The sequence below is a fragment of the Marmota flaviventris genome, chromosome 19 (genome assembly GCF_047511675.1).
Source record: "Marmota flaviventris isolate mMarFla1 chromosome 19, mMarFla1.hap1, whole genome shotgun sequence".
NCBI classification, from domain to species: domain Eukaryota; kingdom Metazoa; phylum Chordata; class Mammalia; order Rodentia; family Sciuridae; genus Marmota; species Marmota flaviventris.
Window position 1 is genome coordinate 15,617,572 of NC_092516.1, and position 23,007 is coordinate 15,640,578.

The 23,007-nt window shown below is 36.8% G+C and overlaps 1 protein-coding gene across 1 annotated transcript in view; it reads left to right on the forward strand.

Annotated features, from left to right (window-relative positions):
* Positions 1-4,741: 4,741 nt before the first annotated feature.
* LOC114103120 (transmembrane protein 180-like) overlaps positions 4,742-23,007 on the forward strand; it is a 35,170-nt gene continuing 16,904 nt past the window's right edge. Inside the window, 6 exon segments of the mRNA XM_034636388.2 lie at positions 4,742-4,897; positions 5,829-5,896; positions 5,898-6,555; positions 14,464-14,618; positions 18,556-18,639; positions 21,640-21,762. Coding sequence (XP_034492279.2) covers positions 4,748-4,897; positions 5,829-5,896; positions 5,898-6,555; positions 14,464-14,618; positions 18,556-18,639; positions 21,640-21,762 — 1,238 coding nt within the window. The 5' untranslated portion in view covers positions 4,742-4,747.

A 23,007-nucleotide genomic window follows, 5' to 3' on the forward strand; every position in this document is an offset into this window, starting at 1 on the left:
CGCCTTAAGTTGATGATTCAATAATTCCTACCCACAGATGAGAGAGCTCTCAGAACTAAAATGGGAAACAGTTAAAAGTGCCTGAAGGGAGAAGTGAGTTGGGACTGGAGTTACATTATACATCTCTCTGTGATTTATTTTTTAAGCCTTACACTGTAATTAAAAATAGGAGAAAGAAAGGGGAGGTACTGCGGAATAAAATTGACCAAATTGTTATATGGTGTGCACGTACAAATATGTAATAGCAAATTCTGCTCTTGTATATAATTATAATGTACCAATAAATTTTTTTCAAAAGCTATGTAGGAATAGGAGAAATTGTTAGGAAGCAATTATAGATCCTCAAACTTACTTTTGTCTTTGTATAAATTAATAAATACTTGGGTGATTTGGAGAAGGGGAAAAACTCAAAATAGTCTTGTGGGTAATAAAAGGTAGAGTCTTCCTTTCCATTCTTGCTCGAATCAGGGTAACAAGTTGATGCTTGATCAGGTAGCCTGCAGGCCCCTGATCTTGGGAGAAAACTTGCCAATGACAAGAAAAGCTCCCCACTGTGAGGGTATTGCTGGAGGTTTTCAGCCCTTCAGGAAGGCCTTTTTTTTTTTTTAATGAAATCAGTATTTTTTTTATAACTTTATTTATTTATTTATTTTTATGTGGTGCTGAGGATCGAACCCAGGGCCTTGCACATGCAAAGAGAGTGTTCTACTGCTGAACCATAACCCCAGCCCCCTGGAAGACCTCTTAATAGAATAAAAAGCATTATGGATCTAGACCTAGAGTTTAAAAAAAAAAAACAAAAACAAAAAACTCAAGTTCTAGTTGCAGTTGACACAAACAGAGAAGCCTTTAGCAAACTATTTGCAGGAGAGATTACCTCTTTGCCTTTTAGGGTTTTGAAAGTCACAAAAAATATAAGGCAGTACTTTGTGCCATTCTCAAACATAAAGCTTATCATTGTTAGTGATACTGTTTGAAAATGTGGGTATGTTTGGGGACAATCATGAGTATCAAAATAAATCTTTTATTTATTTGTATGTTGGGGTTGGAGCATAAGGCTTCACACATGCTAAGCATGTACTCTATCACTGAGCAATATCCCCAGTCCATGTGCATCAAAATCAACAATAATAATAGCAATGGATTATAACCTGTTGAATGTTGAGGCCATACTGATATAAATGAGTGATAGGGAAAAGAAAGCCCTTTCTTATAGTAGAATACCAACCAAAAACTGTAAAAGGAATTCCAGTGCTAAAAAGTAATAATATTTAAATTAAAGATAAATTCACAAATCCCTTTCTTTTGAATACAGGCAATACTGAAAGGTAAGATGTTACTGATCTAGTTTTTATTGCTAGTTTATAAAGATGAAAGCTAGTCCCCTCTAAAGTCTCTACTGCCCAAGTTGTCAACATTCAGGTAGAGATATAGTATAGAGGCAAAATAAGATAATTTAAAACCAATTATCTTAATCACTACAGATAGAAAACTTTGGAAAGAGAAAATTGGGTTTATGGTTTGCTAATGGTCATTTGTAGAAGCTGAAGTTCTAGAATCATGCATCTGATCTTAGTCACTGGTGGTGCTGGCTGTTTTCTCCATGACGAACAGAAGCTCATTTTGACTTTAAATGGAAAAAATGTATTGACATGTTCTTTTTTTTTAAATATATTTTTGTTAGTTGTAGTTGGACACAATATCTTTATTTTATTTTTATGTGGTGCTAAGGATTGAACTCAGGGCCTCACACGTGTTGGGCAAGCACTCTACCACTGAGCCACAACCCCAGGCCCTGGCATGTTCTTTAACAATCCTCTTTTTTTAAAAAAAGAAAAATCTGGAGAATTAAAGTTACTGATAGTGTAAAGCAGTAAAAACAAATCCAAAATCCCACAGGCTTTATGCCTTTTGGAGGGGGTATGTTAGTGGGTTTTTTTTTTTTTTTTTTTTTTTTTTTTAAGGACACTATTTTCAGGAACTATACAGCTCCCTTGGAAAAACTGAAAGAAAAATTACACTGAAAAAAAATTGTTTTTTTTTTTTTTGCTTTGAGTGCTAGAATCCCTGCTTTAGAGGCACTCCATTATTCTTTTAGAGCCTGTTAGTCATAGCATAGAAGCAGTCATAAGTGGCCTCTTCAGTGACATTAATACCATTTGGCTGAGTAGTAGATTAGTGAATAACTACCCAAGTTGATTCTAAAAGGTGTTCATTTAATAATTCACCAGTACTTAGTGTACTTACCCAGCCTAGCCATTACAGCACTGCTGCTTTTAAACTATTCTGTATAAAGCATTTTGAGGTGAAGAGGATCCTCTGGGGCTGGGGTTGTGGCTCAGTGGTAGAGCACTCGCCTAGCACGTGCCCAACTACACCTAAGAAATAAATATTAAAAAAAGAAGATGATCCTCCTTCAGAAATTCTTTGTCCTTGGTGTAAATATGTCAAAAGTATTTTAAGTCTTTTAAGGAGACTTTTTAGTTAGTAGTGGTGGCTTTGGAGAGATTTTAAGTGGTGATTTTCAGTTCAATACCTCCTGAAACAGGTATTTACTATGATGAAAGTAATCTAAAGCAAAATACTGATAGTTCTTTCCCAGAGGGAAGTAAAGAAGATGTTACTTCCTCCTCTCAATACAAACAAGCAGAGAAATTCAGATTGTAGAGTTTTTCATAATACTATCAAAATCTTATATTCCTAGTTTCAGAGAGGCTGGTGCTTAACTTGATTTCTTTGAAAAAAAAATTTGAACTCCTCAGGGAGTTTATGACACTTTGCAAAATTCTGAGTTTATAAATGCCTGCCTTTTGACTTAATGATAGATCAGTTCAGAAAGTCATGGCTTGCTTCTTGTTTTAGTGTGCTTAAAATAAAACTCAGAGGAAAAAAAAAAGAATGCCTAGATTTTAGTGGGCTAAATTTGTATCTTGGCTTTTGGTTCTACTGACTCCCTTGTTTTCTGGCTTTTTTGGTGACAAACTGACCTCTAGCCCAGTCTTCATTCTCACTTATGCCCAGAATAACTCCCTGGAGTGAGGTCCTCTCCAGTAGTTCCCAGCTTTTTTAAATCTGAGAACTGCCCATTAAAGCCAAAAACATTGGCTGACCACATGATATTGTAGTACTTGTACTTTTAAGCATTTGAGAACTGTATAATGATGAGAATAAAACAGATTTGTATCTTTTCATTTTGGCAGAATCTACAAACATTTTAAGAGCAGAAGTATACATATGGGCAAAATGCCTTTTCCCCCCCAGTACTAGGAATCAAAACGATGGCCTGTATGCTAGGCAAGCTCTACCACTGAGCTAGCTATACACTCAGCCTGTGCAAAATATTCTTTATTTAGCCTACAATGTTTAGTACCCACATAGGGTTAATAACCTTTCTTGATAATTCTAATGCCCTACTGCTCATAGAATTAGAACCATCAGTCTACTGGAGTCAAAGTGAAGTTTACAGACCAATCATTTAATCATCTGAGTCAAATGTCCATTTCCCCCTTTTTAATCTGCCCTCTTGTTCCCTAAGAAATTGGGGGATCATAGACTGTTCCTAGATCTTCCAAATTATAACAGAAGTCCAAGGATTATTCAAGCAAGTAACATCCTTCAATTTATATGAATATTTGTATATTTTCTGACTCAGTAAGATTGTGGGGATCTCGCCAAATATTCTAGTAATCCAGGGATAATACATGAAGATCATGATGGTCTGTTAAAACTGTAGCCAAGTGGGATGTGGTGGTGCACACCTATAATTTCAGTGGCCAGGAGGCTGAGGCAGAAGGATCCAAAATTCAAAGCCAGCCTCAACAATTTAGCGAGACTCTGTCTCAAAAAATAAAAAGGTCTGGGGATGTGGCTTAGTGGTTAAGCACCTCTGGGTTCAATCCATGGTACCAAAAAACAGGAGAAACAACAACAACAAAAACTGTAGTTAAAAGATGAAACTGTGCCTACTCCTGCTTGGTTAACCTTTCCCTGTTTTCTGGTTATATGGATTAAAGGGTAAGGTGATAGGATAGATTTGAGAGAGGCATCTACATCAGAGCAAAAATCAGAATGTATTATTTCTACATTCCTTGTAACCCTCATAGATATCCTTTGGGTCAAAGCTACATAGTCTATCAGGAGAAGATCAGGAATAAATCTTCAAATGCAAATCTGTGCTACTGAATGGATAACTTTATCCTTAGATGAAGTACTTGCTTCTACTCCTCCTCTCTGACAAAATGCTGTCATCTCATTGTTCTTTTTCTGTTGTACCCTTCCAAGTAAGGAAGATAATGCATAAGCTGACTGCTACCTACGCATGTCCAAACATTTGGATAAATCCTACTTTACAATTTAGAAAATGTATGAAAATTATAAATAGAGGGCTGGGGCTAGGGCTCCTTGGCAGAGCACTTGCCTAGCATGTGTGAGGCACTGGGTTTGATTATTAGCACCACATACAAAAATTAATAAAGACATGCTACATCTATAAACTAAAAAAAAAATTAAATACAAATAGAGTCACATTGTATGCAAATTAGAATTCAAGGCAATATCTCAAAAAATGTTTAGTACAGATAAGTAGAGTGTTAAATCAGGTGACAATTCATAGCTAGTAGTTTGGGGTTCTTAAGTAAAATTAACTAGTGTCCAGTGGAATTTTACCAACCATCAACTATTGCATGCAAACAGTGAGTTTTAACTTTTTTTTTTAAACATAGGGAAGAAAAGTTCCTCTGCATGGAAAATGACACTTTTCAATATCAATCCGGTTGCTCGGGCATACAGTCTGATAACATTAGGGACTGAAATGCTAAATTCTGTCTTCAGTTTCTATTACGTGAAATTTTTTATACATACATACCAAGTTCCAGAAGTGGCCTTCTATCAATCCCAGGTGAGATGGAGTCTTCACTCTACTTTTACATAGGACAGAACAACTTCTTCCTCAGGGTTGTGTTATTATTGTTATTTACAAAACAGTTGATTCTTTGCGCAGCTGAAAAACTTCTTGATGTCCAAGTTTCTCTGAGGACAAAGAGAGATTTTTAAGAGATTGCCACTTAAAATATAAAACCAAGGCTATACTTTGGTCATCTTGCAAATTAACTTATGTGAAATAATTGATATTGTTATTAAAATGTCCTTTGTCACAGAGAGGCCCATGATAGTGACAAATTGTATTGTAACTCATTACAAAGGATGGTTTTAAAACTCTTATGTTTTATAATGCTACTTATTTATTAAAGACAATTACATATTTACTGTACTCATTTTTAGTTGGCAAACATTGATATTTTAATCTTTCCTGGTGAAAGTTATATAACGCTATGCCTATGACAGTATGCCAAAGTGACACTATGTCATTCTTTGCAGTAGCGTGGATGGCTCTGTGCACCATGGTTGGGAGACAGTCTAGCCTAATGATATGGGCACAGACTCTGGGTCAACTACCTTGGTTCAGACCCTGACTATGTTGTTTGTTAGCTAAGCATGTTGCTTAACCTTTTTTACCCTCATTTTCCTTATTTGTAAACTGGGAATATTAATAGTACCTGTCTTATAATATTGTTTTTAAGGATTTGATAAAATAGTGCATATGAATACTTTTATAATACCTAACACAAAGTGAATGCACATTGGCTTTGAGTAGTACTAGATGTTATTATTATTAATACTTCAACTGGTTCTGAACATAATGAGATTTTTTTTCTATCAGTTTTAAATACTTCATTTAAGTAAAAAAAATTCAGAGGTGATTTCATCTTATACTGAATGTAGTAGTTTACAAGACTATTGAAATAAACCTGCATGTTTCTTCTCCTCAGATAATTTTAATGATCTGGAATGTTCTTAATGTCCTGACTGGGTATTTTCACATCGAATTTAAGACTGAACGCTTTCTTATGCAGTAATCTTTCTGTCTTATATGGAACTCTTTTATATGCAATGGCCTTCCTGCTTCCTTGGTTCCCTTGGAAATTCTATGAAGAAATTGACTGGCTTAGTGCACTTCACCTGGTGGTATCATTATGTGCTTTTGATAGCACACTTACTTGTGTGGAGCAAGCCCAGTGCAGATTCTTTGCAGAAACTGTTACTAGGCAAGAAAGTCATCTTCAGCTGATTAAAATGAATCGTGTGGCAGCACTAGTAGGATCTACCAGTGTCCTTTTCTGTGGCCTCATCTCTAATAACTTGGAAATTCTGCCCAAATTTCAGTCTGTTGCTATTGTCATTGCCTTTTTTTCAGCTTGCAGCCTTTACAGTGGCATGTACTACATGAGATATTTTGAACCTAAAAGAAGCATCGAGGAAAATGTTTTCTTGGAAAGTGAACAGGATCTCACCTGGACCTCTGTCGCCTTATTTTTGAGACAAATCTTGTTCCAGAAGAACTTCTTCCTTTTTCTGATCATGAGTTTCTTACAAGTCTTCCATTTAACTTTCTTCAATAACTTCATGATGATTTTTGCAGATAATCTCATTCCCAGGAATGTTCTTTCTTCTTCCACAAGGAGCATCATGTACGGGGCAGGATTCATTTGCCCACAGGTATGTGATAACTCTTTGAATAACTCTTACCCAGGTGTGGTAGTAATCTCAGCTACTTGGGACACTGAAGCGGGAGGATCCCAAGTTGGAGGTCAGCCTTGGCAATTTAGTGAGACCCTGTCTCAAAATCAAATTAAAGAAGGGCTGGGGATGTAGCCCAGTGGTGGGGCACTTTCCTAGCATGTTCGAGGCCCTGAATTCAATCCCTAGTACTATCAAAATTTAAAGTGTTTAATTCTTAACTGGCTGAGGAAATTAGAAACCTGATTATATCAGTAGTGTGAATAAGATGCACATTTTTATTAAGAAACCTAAAGATTCAGAGCCCCAGACCTTATAGAAGATTCAGTAGAAACATAATAGAAAAAAGAAGATGAAAAGGAAAAAAGGAAGAGTCCAGTGAAAGCCAAGCAACATGGTATTTTAAACATTTTAACTTTTGAATTTTGTTCCCTGAGCTTTTCCATTTAAGTCTCAGCAGAACTATGGAAGAAAATAATGAGTGTGTTGTTTTGCTTTATTGAGGTATGATTTTTGTGACAATTATATGGAAGAAAAGTCACTTGATCAAGAATCCATGGAGCCAGGTTTCAAAACATTTGGCAAAAGTCCTGAGTTCTGGAATTCCAGAGTGTTATTAAAATTCCATGTTCATGACTATTATTATAGAGGGCATGTTCTCCTTCAAAAAACAAAAATACTGTCATGCTGTTTATTATACCATTTGGAGAACTAATATATCACTCCCCTCAACCTAAATATGTCCACAAAAAATGATTTAATTAATGTGACTTCAGTTTCTCCTGTTTTCATGAACAATAAGTAAAACCTATTACTTATATGTTTCAAGGAATAAGGAATAAGGCATTCTGGATAGTCTAGTTTTTACCACTTGCCAACTTTCAAAAGTATTTAAACCATTTGGGGTAGGAGTAGTCCAATAATTCTTAAGTGTAACCATAATTTCTTAAATGAAGTATATAGGATAGAATTTGCCTTTCTGCTATTAGCTCAGTTCTTTATGTCTCCTGTTTATATTATAATAATGACAACTCATGGATTATGCCAAACACATTGTACACATTACCTCATGTAATTCTTATAACAAGCTCTGAAGAGATCCTTTTCATCCATATAGATAAGAGGCACAGAACATCTATGTGCCTCAAGAGGCATGCACTTCAAGATGCTAACTTGGTGTGGTGGTGTGTGCCTATAATCCCAGCTACTCAGGAGTCTGAGGCAGGAAGATCATTTAAGCCCATGGGTTCAAGACTAGATTGGATAGGGGATGGGCTGGGGATGTAGCTCAGTGGTAGAGCGCTTGCCTGGCATGTAAGGTCCTGGGTTTGATCCCCAGCACCATATAAAAATAAGTAAATGGAATAAAGGTATTGTGAAAAAAAATTCTTTTTATTTTTTTAAATTTTTTTACTGATTTTTAAAAATAAATTACATTGAAATGCATTGCAATTCTTATCACACATATAGAGCAAAAATTTTCATATCTCTGGTTGTATATAAAGTATGTTGATACCAATTTGTGTCTTCATACATGTACTTTGGTGCTGAGAGCTATAGCCGAGTGGGAATGGCCCCTGGCATTTTGCCAATAGTATTGGTTGAGAGGCAAGCCATTAAGATGATGCTGGATTGATTCGGTTGTATATTAGACCTTTACTGTCCGCCTCGGCCTGCTACTTTGGAGTTCTCCTGGGGATTCCCGGAGAGTTCCCATTGGTTGGGGAAGTGCGGGAGGAGGGATTTCCGGAGGAGGGATTTCCAGAGGAGGGATTTCCGGTTGGTGGTTTCTGGAGGAGCCTCGTGGCGTTGGGAGAGTTCCGGGGGAGCGTGTGTGGAGTGTGCTGGTGGAGTTCAGAAATAAAGTTTGTAACTGCTTCAGTGGCTGGTGATTTGTGCCCAGCCAGACTGCGGCATTTTGGATAATGATGTCCATCACATTCCACCATCCTTGCTAATCCCCTGCCCCCTCCCTTCCCTCCCACCCCTCTGACCTATCTAGAGTTCATCTATTCCTCCCATGCTCCCCCTCCCTACCCCACTATGAGTCAGTCACCTTATATCAGAGAAAACATTCAGCATTTGTTTTTTGGGGATTGGCTAACTTCACTTAGCATTACCTTAGCATTACCTTCTCAAACACCATCCATTTACCTGCAAATGCCATGATTTTATTCTCTTTTATTGCTGAGTAATTTTCCATTGTGTATATATGCCACATTTTTTTATCCATTTATCTACTGAAGGGCATCTAGGTTAGTTCCACAGTTTAGCTATTGTGAATTGTACTGCTATAAACATTGATGTGGCTGTGTCCCTGTAGTATGCGTTTTAAGTCCTTTGGGTATAGACCAAGGACTAGGATAGCTGGGTCAAATGGTGGTTCCATTCCCAGTTTTCCAAGGAATCTCTCTCTATACTGCTTTCCATATTGGCTGCACCAATTTGCAGTCCTACCAGCAATGTATGAGTGTACCTTTTCCCCCACATCCTTGCCAACACTTATTGTTGTTTGTCTTCATAATAGCTGCCATTCTGACTGGAGTGAGATGATATCTTAGAGTAGTTTTGATTTGCATTTCTCTAATTGCTAGAGATGATGAACATTCTTTCATATATTTGTTGATTGATTGTATATCCTCGTCTGTTCATGTCCTTGGCCCATTTATTGATTAGGTTATTTGTTTTTTTGGTGTTTAGCTTTTTGAGTTCTTTATATACCCTAGAGATTAGTGCTCTATCTGATGTGTGAGGGGTAAAGATTTCCTCCCAAGATGTAGGCTCTCCATTCACCTCACTGATTGTTTCTTTTGCTGAGAAGAAGCTTTTTAGTTTGAATCCATCCCATTTATTGATTCTGGGTTTTAATTCTTGTGCTATAGGAGCATTGTGAAAAAAAATTCTTAAAAAAAAGACTAGATTGGACAACATAGTGAAACCCCATCTCAAAAAAAAAAAATCTATCTCTAAGAAGTACTGTGTGCACATCATTTGTTTAGCAGGGTATACTAAAGGAACTTCTGGTTAATCATTGTAGTTCCAGGTGTTAATGTGTGCAAGATAAAATGATGCCCTCCCTTCAGAGCACTGTGAGGTTTGCCAAGCTTTTTACTCCTGTGTTAGCTTCCCATTATTGTAATGAAATACCTGGGATAATTAACTTATAAGAAATTTATTTAGCTCACAGTTCTAGAAGTTCCATTCAAGTTTGGTTGGGCCCATTGCTTTAGGACTCTGGTGGGGTGCTGGATGGCAATGGTAGGGAGTGCTTGATGGAGCAAGCTGGTCACTTCCTGGACAGAAATCAAGAGAAATAGAAAGGGGCTGGGGTCCCACATCCTTTTCAAGGGCATACCTACCCCCATGACCAAAGGGCCTCACACTAGGCCTTACCTACTATGTGTTCCGTCACCCCACAACAGGGCCACACTGGGGACCAAGCCTTTAACCCATGGGCCTTTGGGGGGCTTTTGAGATCCAAAACTGTAGCAGCTCCTAATTTCAATGACCCAGATTAGGAAGCTGTTTGAATTTCTGTCTCTATTTATTATTTGCCACCATATTTTAGGCTGTTTATACCTTCTCACTTTAAGTCACGTGCTAATCAGTAGTTTCTACTCTTTGCCAGCTTTAAAAAAGTTCATTAAATTAAACTCCCATGTAAAAATGGAGCTGATTTTTATAAAAAGCCTTATTGAGATATGATTCCCATTGCATACAATTCATTCATTTAAAGCACACAATTCAGTATAGTTTAGCATATTCAGAGTCGTGGGATTAGCACTATGGTCAAGTTGAGTTACATTTTCATCACTCTGAAAATAATCAGTCAATCCGCACTTCACTCCCCTCAGCCTTGGAAACCATTAAACTACCTTTTGTCTTTATGGATTTGCTTTTCTGGATTTTCATGTAATAAAATCATATAATATGTGGTCTTTTGTGACTGGCTTTTTCACATAGCCTGTTTTTTAAGGTTCATCCATGCTCTAGTACATGAACATTTCATTCTATATTAATCTGTTTTTAGATGTTAATAACATAATACCACAGAATAGGTATATTTTAAATAAAAGAGGCTCATGGTTCTGTAGTCCAAGTTGATGGGCTGCATCTGGTAATGGCTTTCTTGCTGGCAGAATCCTAAGCAGGAACAGGCCATATTATGTGACAGGAGAGAAAGAGCCCAAGTGTATATATATTCTAGTCTCTTATAAAGTCACTGGTAACCAATCATGGAATCTTCTTCTTGTAAGGTCACCAGTAATCAATCATGGAGGCTCCATCCTGTTAACATTATCGAATTCTAATTGCCTCCCAAAGGCTCACCTCTAAACACTGTAGGTGGATTAAATTTCTACCCTCTTAATACCTCTCAATAGGGACTAAACTCCAACACGAGTTTTTGAGGCAACCAACCATATTCAAACCATAAAATTCCTTTTTTATGATTCAATAATATTCCATTAGATTAATGTACCAAATTTTGTTTATCTATTCATTAGTTGATAGACATTTGAGTTGTTTCCATTTTTGGGTTATTAATGAGTTATGTTGCCATAAACATTAGTGTTAAATTTTGTATGGTCATATATTTTCATTTCTTTGGGGTATCTATCTAGGAATGGAATATATAGGTTTTACGGTAACTCTATATTTCACATTTTGAGATGGTGACAGACTGTTTTCCGGAGTGGCTACACCATTTGACATCCCCACCAGCAGTGTACAATGGTTCCAGTTTCTCCAAATCACTACCAACTCTTGTTATCTTTTTTTATTGTAGGCATCTCATTGTAGTTTTGGATTTCCCTGATGATTAATGATGTTGAACATTTTTCATGGATTGTTGTATAGGTTCTTTGGAAGACTATCTATTTAGCTCATTTACCCAGTTATTTGCCTTTTTATTATGGAGTTGTAATGGTTTTTCATATTTTTTCATAGTGTGTATTATCAGATATACTTCATAAAAATATTCTCCTATTCTGTAGGTTGTCTTTTCACTTTCTTGATGGAATTGGAAAGTGTGAGTCCTCCTATTTTATTCTTTTCCAAGATGTTTTTGGCTATTCTGGGTCTTTTGAAAATCTATATGAATTTTAGAATCAGCTTGTCAATTTCTACAAAGAACTTAGCTGGGATGCTGTTAGGAAGTTCACTGGATGTATAGATTATTTGGGTGGTATTGCTGTCCTAATGATGTTAAATCTTGGGCTGAGAATGTAGCTCAGTGGCAGAGTACTTGCCTCGAATGTGCAAAGCCCTAGGTTCAATACCCATTACCAAAAACCAAACAAACAGGGCTGGGTTTGTGGCTCAGTGGTAGAGCACTCACCTTGCACGTGCGAGACCCTGCGTTCCATCCTCAGCACCACATAAAAATAAATAAGTGAAATAAAGGTAATGTGTACAACTATAACTAAAAAGTAATTTAAAAAACCACAAAAATCTTGATGTTAAATCTTCAGATTCATGAACATGGAATGTTTTTCCATCTATTTTAGATTAAAAAAATTTCTTTCAACAATGCTGTATAGCTTCTTCCTTCTTGTGTTAAATTTACTCCTAAGTATTTAGATAGATATTTAATGAATACCTGAAGGGCTTTCATGAGTAAAGAACATAAGCTTTGGGCTGGGATTATGGCTCAGTGGTAGAGTGATCGCCTATCACATGCAAGGCCCTGGGTTTGGTCCTCAGCACCACATAAAAATAAATAAAATAAATGTATTATGTCCAGCTACAAATAAAAATAATTATATAAAAAAGAACATAAACTTTACTAAGTATGTAGAGTCATGATTTTATTCTGTTAGTTCCCATTGATGTTTTTTACTTCTTTTATCTTTTAGCCATGTTCTGGGTAGAGATCATCAGATGGTTGAATTGTGATAGAGTGAGGGACTGCTAATGCTTCTGAATGAATCATAACCTCTTTATTTTTTTATTGTAAAAATGGCATCTGTTGTACAATTCCACTACCAAATAACTTGCAGTAAGAACTATTACTCATGTCCTTTCCCATATTTTACTTACTGAGGTTTTTAAAACCAAGTTGTACGTATAATTTTTAAAATAAAATGAGTTCATCTATGAATCTTTTGTATCCTGCATTTTATTTTGTTTTTGGTACTGGAAATTGAACCCAGGGTGCTCTACCACTGAACTATATCCCCAGTCCTTTTTTTTTTTTTTTTTTTTTTTTTGAGACAGGGTCTCACTAAGTTGCTTACAGCCTCCTGGCTAAGTGGCTGGGGCTGGCCTTGAACTTGCTATCCTCCTGCCTTAGCATCCCGAGTCACTGGGATTACAGGTGTGTGCTGCCAAACCTGGCTGGATCCTGGTTTTTTATCTTCACAAATTTTGGAAATTTTTCATGTAACATATAAGTCTAATTTAGTTTTTAAATATTTATTTATTTGTATAAAAATATGGCTCATATCTTTTTATATATTGGACACAAGAATAATAACTAACAATCATTGAGTTCCTTGTATGTTGAATATAGAGCTAGATGGGGGTGGGAGGAAAATGTCTTTTAGGTGAAATCAGTTCTCTGTGATATAAACTGAGGACATGTGACATTATTAACTTCTTATATTTTGCAGAATATAAGATACAGAAGAAGCAGACTCATTTTAATATGTGGAAATGTGTTACTTTGAATATTATAACTATACACAAGAGTATAATTCGATTTGCTAGATGCTTTGCATCCCTTCTCTTATAGAACTCTCAGGAAGGCCTAGGACTATAGCCATCACAGAGCTATTGTTTTTAGTATCCAGAAAGTGAGCTCTTATTTCTTGAAAGTAGAGAATTAAGCTAAAAAAAAAAAATCAGTCGAGGGGGAAAAAACCCTTATGTTTATTAAAGGACATTTGTAGTCTACTTATGTCTTTCAAAATGCTCTTCTAATTGTAATGTACATACATTTGGGTAGTGAAACTTTTCAGGACTAAACAATGTGCTTTTTCTCTTGAGAACAAAGAGTGTCTTCTGATCTTTGTTAATGTACATACGTATATCTAGCACAAACTTTACAGTCTAGAACAATGAACTTTTTCATTTGGTAGAAAGAAATGCAGGGGAAAAAAGCAAATCTAAGTCTCAGATGTCAACATGAATCTATTAGAATTATGAAAATATGTGAGATTAGGCAGGACACACAAGCAGAAAGAATATAGATAGAATCCTGGAATATTATTTACTAAACCTCTGATTTTAGAGTAAAAAGTACACTTCAGATTAATATCACAGTAAGAATAATAGTGAGATTTTTTATATATTCAACAATCGTTTTGGCTACTGTGCATGTACACTATGTGAATTCTGTTTGGGTTTATTTTAGATTTGAGTTGAATCTTTCACTTTACCATAAAGCAATGCTGTTTGTTGCTACTGATCGATGTCTTTTTTTTTTTTTTTAATATTTATTTTTTAGTTTTCGGCGGACACAACATCTTTGTTTGTATGTGGTGCTGAGGACCGAACCCGGGCCGCACTCATGCCAGGCGAGCGCGCTACTGCTTGAGCCACATCCCCAGCCCCTGATCGATGTCTTACATGATCACTTTTAGTAAAATCTATCTTAGTATGAAAATAAATTAGGAAACTATTTCCTGGTTAGTTTATTTGTTTTTATAGAAAATAATAGTAGCTTATTTGTTATTTATAGAATATTAATATCCATAGTCAATTTTTTTGATATATGTGGATCAAATCATCTGAAACCAAGAGAGAATTAGTTGTACGTTTCAATTGATACTGTAATTCAAAAGCAAATTTATTTTGTAATGAGAATATTTTGTCATCAGTGAGAGTAAGTAGACATAACGGGTGGGTTTGCTTCTTAACACAAAGCCAAATCTGTTTCCATTTCAGTGCCTTGTCCTTATGGGTCAGTCCTGGCTGAAGAAATTTGGTTACTATAAGATTATCTTAACCTCTTTCTACCTAGAAGGAGTGGTCTCCATTATCATGTTACTTCTGGGACAGGATTACTATTACTGTTTGGCTTTTTATCTCACTATTATCAAGTAAGTCAATGCCGAAAACAGTGAACATCATTTTTAAAAAATATTTTTTTTAGATGCATGGACGTTTATTTTGTTCATTTACTTATATGTGGTGCTGAGAATCAAACCCAGTGCCTCACACATGGTAGGCAAGTGCTCTACCTCTGAGCCACAGCCTCAGCCCCCAGTGAACATCTTTGATGGGATTTCGGTGTAATATTTGCTTCTAGGTTGGATCATTGAATCTTTCTACCAAATTGTTTGAATGCTTGTTTGTTTTTAGTACAAGGGGTTGAACCCAGGGGTGCTTAACCACTGAACCACATTCCTATTCCTTTTTGTTTTGAGACAGGGTCCTGCTAAATTGCTGAGGCTGGTTTTGAATTTGGGATCCTCCAGCCTCAGCCTCCCAAGCCGCTGGGATTACAGGCACGTGCCACCACTCCCAGTTTAACAGTTTTTTTGGGTTTTTTTAAAGAGAGATCACACACTGGGTTGGGGATATAGCTCAGTTGGTAGAGTACTTGCCTTGCATGCACAAGGCCCTAGATATCCCACACTAATTTTTGTAGTAAAGTTAAGTTTCTTCTTGGTGACCTATTAAAATGCAATATTGAGTAAATGCTGTTGTCAGATTCAAAGAAGCTGAGATTCTATTCCTCCTTCAACTCTTTCTCCTATTTCTTCTTTTTTTCTAATTTTTGATTAACAAGTAGTAATTGTACAAATTTAATGGGTTTCAGTGTGAAATTTCAATACATGTATAAAGAGGGTTCACTGATTAAATCCAGTCTTCCTCTACCCACATTCTTCTGGATGGCTAAATAACATTCCATTGTGTATGTCTTCCAAATTTTCTGAATCATTCATCCACTGATGGATACTGAGGCTGATTTCATATCTTAGCTTTGTGAATAGTGTTGTAAGAAATTAAGGTGTGAGGAATTTCTTTAGCATGCTGATTTTATTTCCTTTGAATATAAACCCAGAAGGGAGGTAACTGGATTATATGCTATTTCTAGTTTTAGGTTTTTGTTTGTTTTTGCAATGGGGTCTTGCTGTATTGGCTAGGCTGGCCTCAAACTTGCAAACCTCCTGCCTCAGCCTCCTGAGTAACTGGGATTACAGGCTCTTTCCTGCCCAGCTTTATTTTTAGTTTTTTTGAGGAGCCTCCATGCTATTCTCCATAATGACTGTTCTAATTCACATTCCCACCAGCAGCAAATGAAATTTCCTTGTTCTACACATCCTCACCATCATTTATTTCTTATGTTTTTGATGATAGCTTTTCTAATTGGGGTAAGAAAATATCTCATTGTAGTTTTGATTTGCATTTCCCTGATGACTAATGATACTGAACCTTTTTTTTCATATATTTGTGGCCATTTGTATTTCTTTTTTTAAGACGTATCTAGTCAGATCATTTGCTTATATTTTAATTGGATTGCTTGGTTTTTGTGTTGTTAAGGTTTTTTTTTTTAGTTCCTTATATATTCTGGATATTATTCCTTTGTCAGATGAATAGTTGGCAAATATTTTCTCCTATTCTGTGACTTTTCTCTTTACTGTTGATCCTTTCCTTCCTTTCTTTTCTTTCTTACTGTGCAGAAGAAGCATTTTAGTTTGATGCAATCCCATTTGTCTATTTTTGCTTTTGTTTCCTGTGTTTTTGATGTCATATCCAAGAAGTCATTGTCTTGAAGTGTTTCCCCTATGCTTTCTTGTACAGTTTTATGTTTTAGCTCTTTGATCCATTTTGAGTTGATTTTTTTTTTTTGTACCAGGGATTGAATCCAGGGGTACTAAATAACTGAGCCACATCCCCATCCCTTTTTACATTTATTTTGAGACATAGTCTCACTAAGTTGTTTAAGGCCTCACTAAGTTGCCAAGGCTGGCTTTGAACTTGTGGTCCTCATGCCTTAGCCTTGAAAGCGCTGGGATTACAGGCGTGTGCTACTGAGTCTGACTTGAGTTGAGTTTTTACACGAGGTAAGAGTGATGGGTCAAGCTTCAATCTTCTGTAGGTGACTATCCAAATTTCCCAGTACCATTTATTAAAGAGACTGTCTTTTCTCCAACATGTGTTTTGGGTGCCTTTGTCAAGAATCAGAGGCTGGGGCTGGGGATGTGGCTCAAGCGGTAGCGCGCTCGCCTGGCATGCGTGCGGCCCGGGTTCTGATCCTCAGCACCACATACAAACAAAGATATTGTGTCCGCCCAAAGCTGAAAAATAAATATTTAAAAAATTAAAAAAAAAAAAGAATCAGGGGCTGGGGTTGTGGCTCAGCGGTAGAGTGCTTGCCTCGCACGTGGGAGATCCTGGGTTCGATCCTCAGTACCACATAAAAATAAATAAGTGAAATAAAGGTATTGTGACCAACTACAACCAAAAGTAAATAAATAAATATTTAAAAAAATAAAAAATATCAGCTGACAGTTCCTCCTATTTCTGCAACTTCCACTCTTCCCCTGGCACCCACTCCTCCAGACATCTTGAATTCAACGGGTCCAAATCAAGGATCTTGCCCCTATCTGCTCTTTTTCACCTTTGTTCACCATTGTGGGAAACGGTTTCACCATCTGTCTAGTTGCCCAAATTTGGGACTGAGAAATTGTTTCCTTCTCTCTCTGAATTTTGACACCTCCATTTAACACCTCCATCTACATCATTGGCAGACTCATCTCTCTAACACATCCCGAATCCATCCTTCCCTATTCATTCAGCTCAGGTCTCAATGTCACTTATATGGAATGCTGTTGTAACCTCCAGTTGTCCCCATTGCCTCCAGTCTCTAGTCCCTCTAACCCCTTCTCCCAAATTGCATCAGAATAACCTGTCATCCTTTTGCTTAACAAGCCAATTGTTTTCATGATGTATTTGAATGATATAAAGTCCTTTTTATGCAGGCCTTCTTTATCTTTCCATCCTCTTTTCTTGTTATTCATCCATTTACACTGTATTCTCCACCATATGGAAAGACTTTGAAATTTCTGGTTCAGACACCTCTGTGTCTTACAAATGCAGTTTCCTGTGTCTGGAAAGCTGTTCCTCATTTCTTGCCTGACTCTCTTCTAAAGGGTTTTTTTGATTTTGTTTTTCCTGGGGTTTGAATCCAGAGGTGCTTAACCACTGAGCAACCCCCCCACCAATCTTATTTTTGTTTTTTATTTTGAGACAGGGTCTCACCAAGTTGCTTAGGGACTTACTACATTGCTGAGGCTGGCCTTGAACTTAAATTGCTGGGATTATAGGTGTGTGCCACCATGCCTAGCTCTTGTTTACTTTTTTAAAAAAATTTTTATTATTGGTTGTTCAAAATATTACATAGTTCTTGACATATCATATTTCATACATTTGATTCAAGTGGGTTATGAACTCCCATTTTTACCCCGTATACAGATTGCTGAATCACATCGGTTACACATCCACTGTTTTACATATTGCCATACTAGTGTCTGATGTGTTCTGCTGCCTTTCCTATCCTCTACTATCCCCCCTCCCCTCTCTTGTTTACTTTTTTAAACTTAAACTTTTCTCTCCATTTTATTCTGTTATCATAATCAAAATGTTATGTGCCTATTTACAATTCTTAACTTATCTTGTTTTTATATTAAGAGAAAGCAGATGAAATTCCCTGGAAAGTTCTATTCCTTAGAATCTATTTGTAACTTGAGCAGATTTAATAAACAAGTAATTATTAGGGAATGGGAAAAAGCATAAAAACCATTAAAAATCCTATGTGGAAGTAATTACTTTTAGAAGAGAATTGCATATATTTGAGGGACAGAATTATGTATTTAATATATCTTTACTTTTATAGTATCCAATTTCATTTTTTTCCTTCTTGCAAACCAAATGCCAAGTTTCATTTGATGTGTTTTTTAAAATAACAAAATCTGTGCCTTCTAGTTGTAAAATGTTCATATATGTACATTATTTTAATTTTTTTTCTAGGGTGATTGTGCAAGCTTCTTTTTGTTTATTTAACCTGCCACTAGCTGACCTGATCCATGGAGATTTACTGAAGTTCAATAGGCAGTAAGTATATTTATTCAGATATTAGCTATAAAAATGTCAGATGCAGGTAGGACCTATCAGAGTCGCTATATCTCAGTTATATTAATACTATAAATCACATACAAGAGAGATGGTCATAAGAGGCATCATTAGGAATTGGGGAGTAGAATATCATAGGATATTCCTATTTGTTTGCCCTGCACCATTTCCCTCCACTTTTGAAAGGGCATCATTATTTTTATCCCTCAGGTTCACACAGCCAATGTTACAACAGGGTTAAAATTCAGAAGTAAATCAAAATCTTAGTTAGCTATAGGTTCTACATAGTGCCATACACACCAGACAGTAAGGTAAAGTGACCTGTGCTCGGTGACGTTCTAAGAATTAAAATTTTAAAAAAATCAAGCTTCATCGTATCCTTTCTTACTTGAAAAAGTCTTAAGCTGATGATAACATGTTTTGTTCTTTGGTATGATTATAAATGTTTTAGGTCAGATATAAAATTCTCTTGGTTGACAAATATTTGCGGATATATACCTCCTTTTGCATTCTAAAGAGGAATGAATTATGTTACAGCCTTTTTTGTTAACTTTGTAGAAACATATTGCACAGTCTCTCTCTTTTTTAAGGCAACTGAAATGGAGGAGAGCTTTGCCCACTGCTTGTTCTCCTCTTTATATATGATTCCTTCAACACAGTCCTGTTGCTGTCATAATCATAGCAATAAGCAAGCTGATGAGTGCCTTACAGTACAGGACCATATCTTCAGTCTAATGACCTTCATGCTTAGAAAGACTGAGAAGACTTTTTGTTTTTCCTTAAAAAAATGATTAAGTGCCAGGAGCAGTGGCTCACGCCTGTAATCCCAGCAGCTCAGGAGGCTGAGGCTGGAGGATCGAAAGTTCAAAGCCAATCTCAGCAATTTAGTGAGGTTCTAAGTAACTCAACGAGACCTTGTCTCTAAATAAAAATATAAAAAAGGGCTGGGGATGTGGCTCAGTGGTTAAGCACTTCTGGGCTCAATCTGCGATACAAAAAAAAAAAAAAAAAAGAAAACATGTTAACAAACAGCAATTTTAGCAAATGTTTTACACCTCTCAATTTCTCCTCCTTCTCCTCTTATTCTTCCTCCTTCTTATTTTTATGTCCCAGAGATCAAACCCAGGGGCACTTAACCTCTGTGCCACATCTACAGCCCTTTTTTTATTTTTTGTTTTGAGACAGTGTCTCCCTAAATTGCATAGGGCCTTGCTGAATTGCTGAGGCTGGCTTTAAACTTTTGATCCTCCAATAACAGGTGTATGCCACCATGTTTGGCTCTTTTTTTTTTTCTTTTCTTTCTTTCTGTTTTTTTTTTTTTTTTTTGGTGCTGGGGATTGATCTGAGGGCCTTACACAAGCTGAGCATGCGCTCTACCACTCAGCTATACACTCAACCCTCAAATTCTCTTTGAATGAGATACCCTACAAATAAACGAAACATTTCAAACAGTTGGAAAGAAAAGGGCACCAACATATGCCAAATGCATATGGCTATTTGCTTATTTACATCTAATAGCACCCTTGAATGATAGATAAGATTGACTTTACAGATATGACCTATGTGTCAGGCAATGTGGAAAAGCTGGGGATACAGTTCAGCAGGTCTTGTAAGAGACTCTCCACTTACCTGATACTCTTTGTTCCTCCTAAACAATGCGTACTTATGTGCATGTATGCCATATGTTGGTGACCGAATGGCTATTTGAGGATACCTGTGCTTTCCTGCTCTGATGATTCAATTCTACCCTTACCAAGAATTAGTGCTTTTTATTTTAAACCTGTTAATGTCAGATGTGCTTGTAATTATAATTACAAGGTTTAATTATTCTTAGATTTTATAAACTTAAGAAATACAGGTATAAAATGAAAACCTTTAAGTGATTTCTTTCTTTCTTTTTTTTTTTGCTTTAGCCAAATGTCCTGATCATGTCAGAGTGGAAAACTTTATACTGTAATGACAAAACACATGTAGTCCCTGCCCTCATGGCACATACAGTTTTGTGGGGGGAGACAGACTGTAGTTATATTACCATATGATTATAATTATCCTAATTTTTAGGAAACTTATACTATTCATGGATTAACTTTTCCTAGTTAACATAATAACTGATTGAAGAACTGGGAATCAAATCCAAGTTCTTTCTATCAAGTCAAACTTCCTCCAATTCTCTGGCCTTGATTTATTTATTTTCTTTCTTTCTTCCTTCCCTTCCCTTCCCTCCCTCCCTCCCTTCCTTCTTTCCTTCTCTCTTTCTATTTTTCTTTCTTTCTCCTTTCTTTTTTCTCCTCCTTATTGGCAAGGTTTCCATCACCACTTAAAACATGAAAAGATTTAATTTTGTTCAGTCAACGCACTTGATTTATTTTATATGACATCATTATTAAAAAACTACATGGCAGTATTCTTACTAGGAATCCACTAAAGTAATACTTAAGGAAATTTGGGCAGAAAAACTTAGGTGTGAATATCAGTTCTTTCATTTACACATCGTGTGACTGTGGATGTTGTCATCTGTTCTCCCATCTCTAAAAGAGGAGGGTGGCAAAAGCTTTCTTGTGATTGCTGTGGGGCTTAAATTAACTAATATGTGGCGCTCACTTACTCAGTACAGTGCTCACTTACTGAGCATGTAAGAAGGCAGCTGTCTTCTCTTTGCATCTTAACTATGGGGCTAAAATTTTACAATTACTCTGCTATTTCTATTTTTGTTTACTCAGGGTCAGGAGGGACTTCCTAGATGAAGATGTCCTTGATACATAGACATATACGTATGAACTTATGTGTAGAAAAACATACACATGTGGGGCTCAGTGGTGGAGTGCTTGCCTCACATGTGTGGGGCACTGGGTTGGATCTTCAACAGCACATGAAAATGGATGAATGGGGATGTTGTGTCCATCTACAACTAAAAAAGAAAGAAAATACATACACATGTAATCTGTGTGTGTGTTAAAGACCCTTGTAATCTTTGTCTTCCAGATTGTCCCTTTACTCAATGATTTTTGGCATCTATGCTCTGTTTACCAAGCCTGCTCAGTCTTTAGCTCCAATGGGGGTGCTGTGTAAGCTAAAGCAGCATGAATATGGGGACCCAAATAGCAGGTAAAGTAACAATCTTTGAAATCACATGAAAGAAATATGAAAGCAAACTCTGCTGTTATCTTGCCTTTTGGATGTTGTTAGTCATGAACTCATGTATCTCAAGTAAGCTATGACTGTGAATGCTGAAGGAACTTTATGAATAGTATCTTTAAGTATTGGATATTATTTAAGTTATATGCACTACATATGTCTATATAATTTGTACTAAATTACATATTGGTGACCTTATCTAAGTCATTCATTCATTATTTCATTTCACCAAAGTTTTTAAGGACTTGCTCTTATATGCCAGGTACAAAGGTACTGGGAATACAATATGAATAAGGAGACTTTAAGGGGCTCTACAGATTACAAAAAAACCATGATAAAGGGGCCCATCAGAGGCATAAGTGGAGCACTGTGGTAATACAGAAAAGAGGTCTCAGTCTGCCCAGGGAGAACTTCACAGGAGTCGGGGTTCTGGAGCTGGGTTTGGGTGACTGAGTTGGATTTCCCCTCCTGAACACAGATAAAATGAAAACAGCATGGTAAATATCAGGAAGCACACATGCACTCTCAATCAGCTGTCCATTTATTCATCCAATAAATGTTATTGAGAGCCCCCCAAGCCCTAGACTATGACACAGCAGGGAGGTCTCTGTCCTCTAGAGGGAGGGAGGAGGACTTAAGAAAAACAGAGTGCTCTATATAATGATCAGTTCTTTGGTGAGAAATAAAGATTGGGGAAACTAAGAAGGGTTGGAGAAAGCTGCATTTTAAAAGAGGAGAATGGAGAAGGCCCCACAAGTTGACATTTGAAAGACCTGGAGAGACCTGGGTGGGAACCATGAAGATTCTCTGGGGGGAAGTGTTCCTGGCAGGAGATGCAGGTGGCAAGGCTCTGAGGTACAGCATGCCTGGTGCTCTAGGTCTGGCAAGGAGGCCAGTGTGCTGAAGCCCAGTAAGCAAGAGAGGAAGCCGTGATATGGAGAGAGGCCAGGTCACACAGGGCCTTGCAGGGCCCTGTGGTCCTGCTTTGTTACTTTGGTTTCACTGGGAGATGGATGGTGGTGATTGATTGACTAGACCCATTTATAGAGCAGTTTTAATTCATAACAAAGTTGAGCAGAAAGTGCAAAGTTCCCATATATCCCCTAAGTAACCCCACTTGCATCGCTTCCCTCCTTATCAGTATCCCTTATCAGAGTGGCACTTTTTTACAACTGATGAGCCTACATGGACACGTCATCCTCACCCAGTTCATAG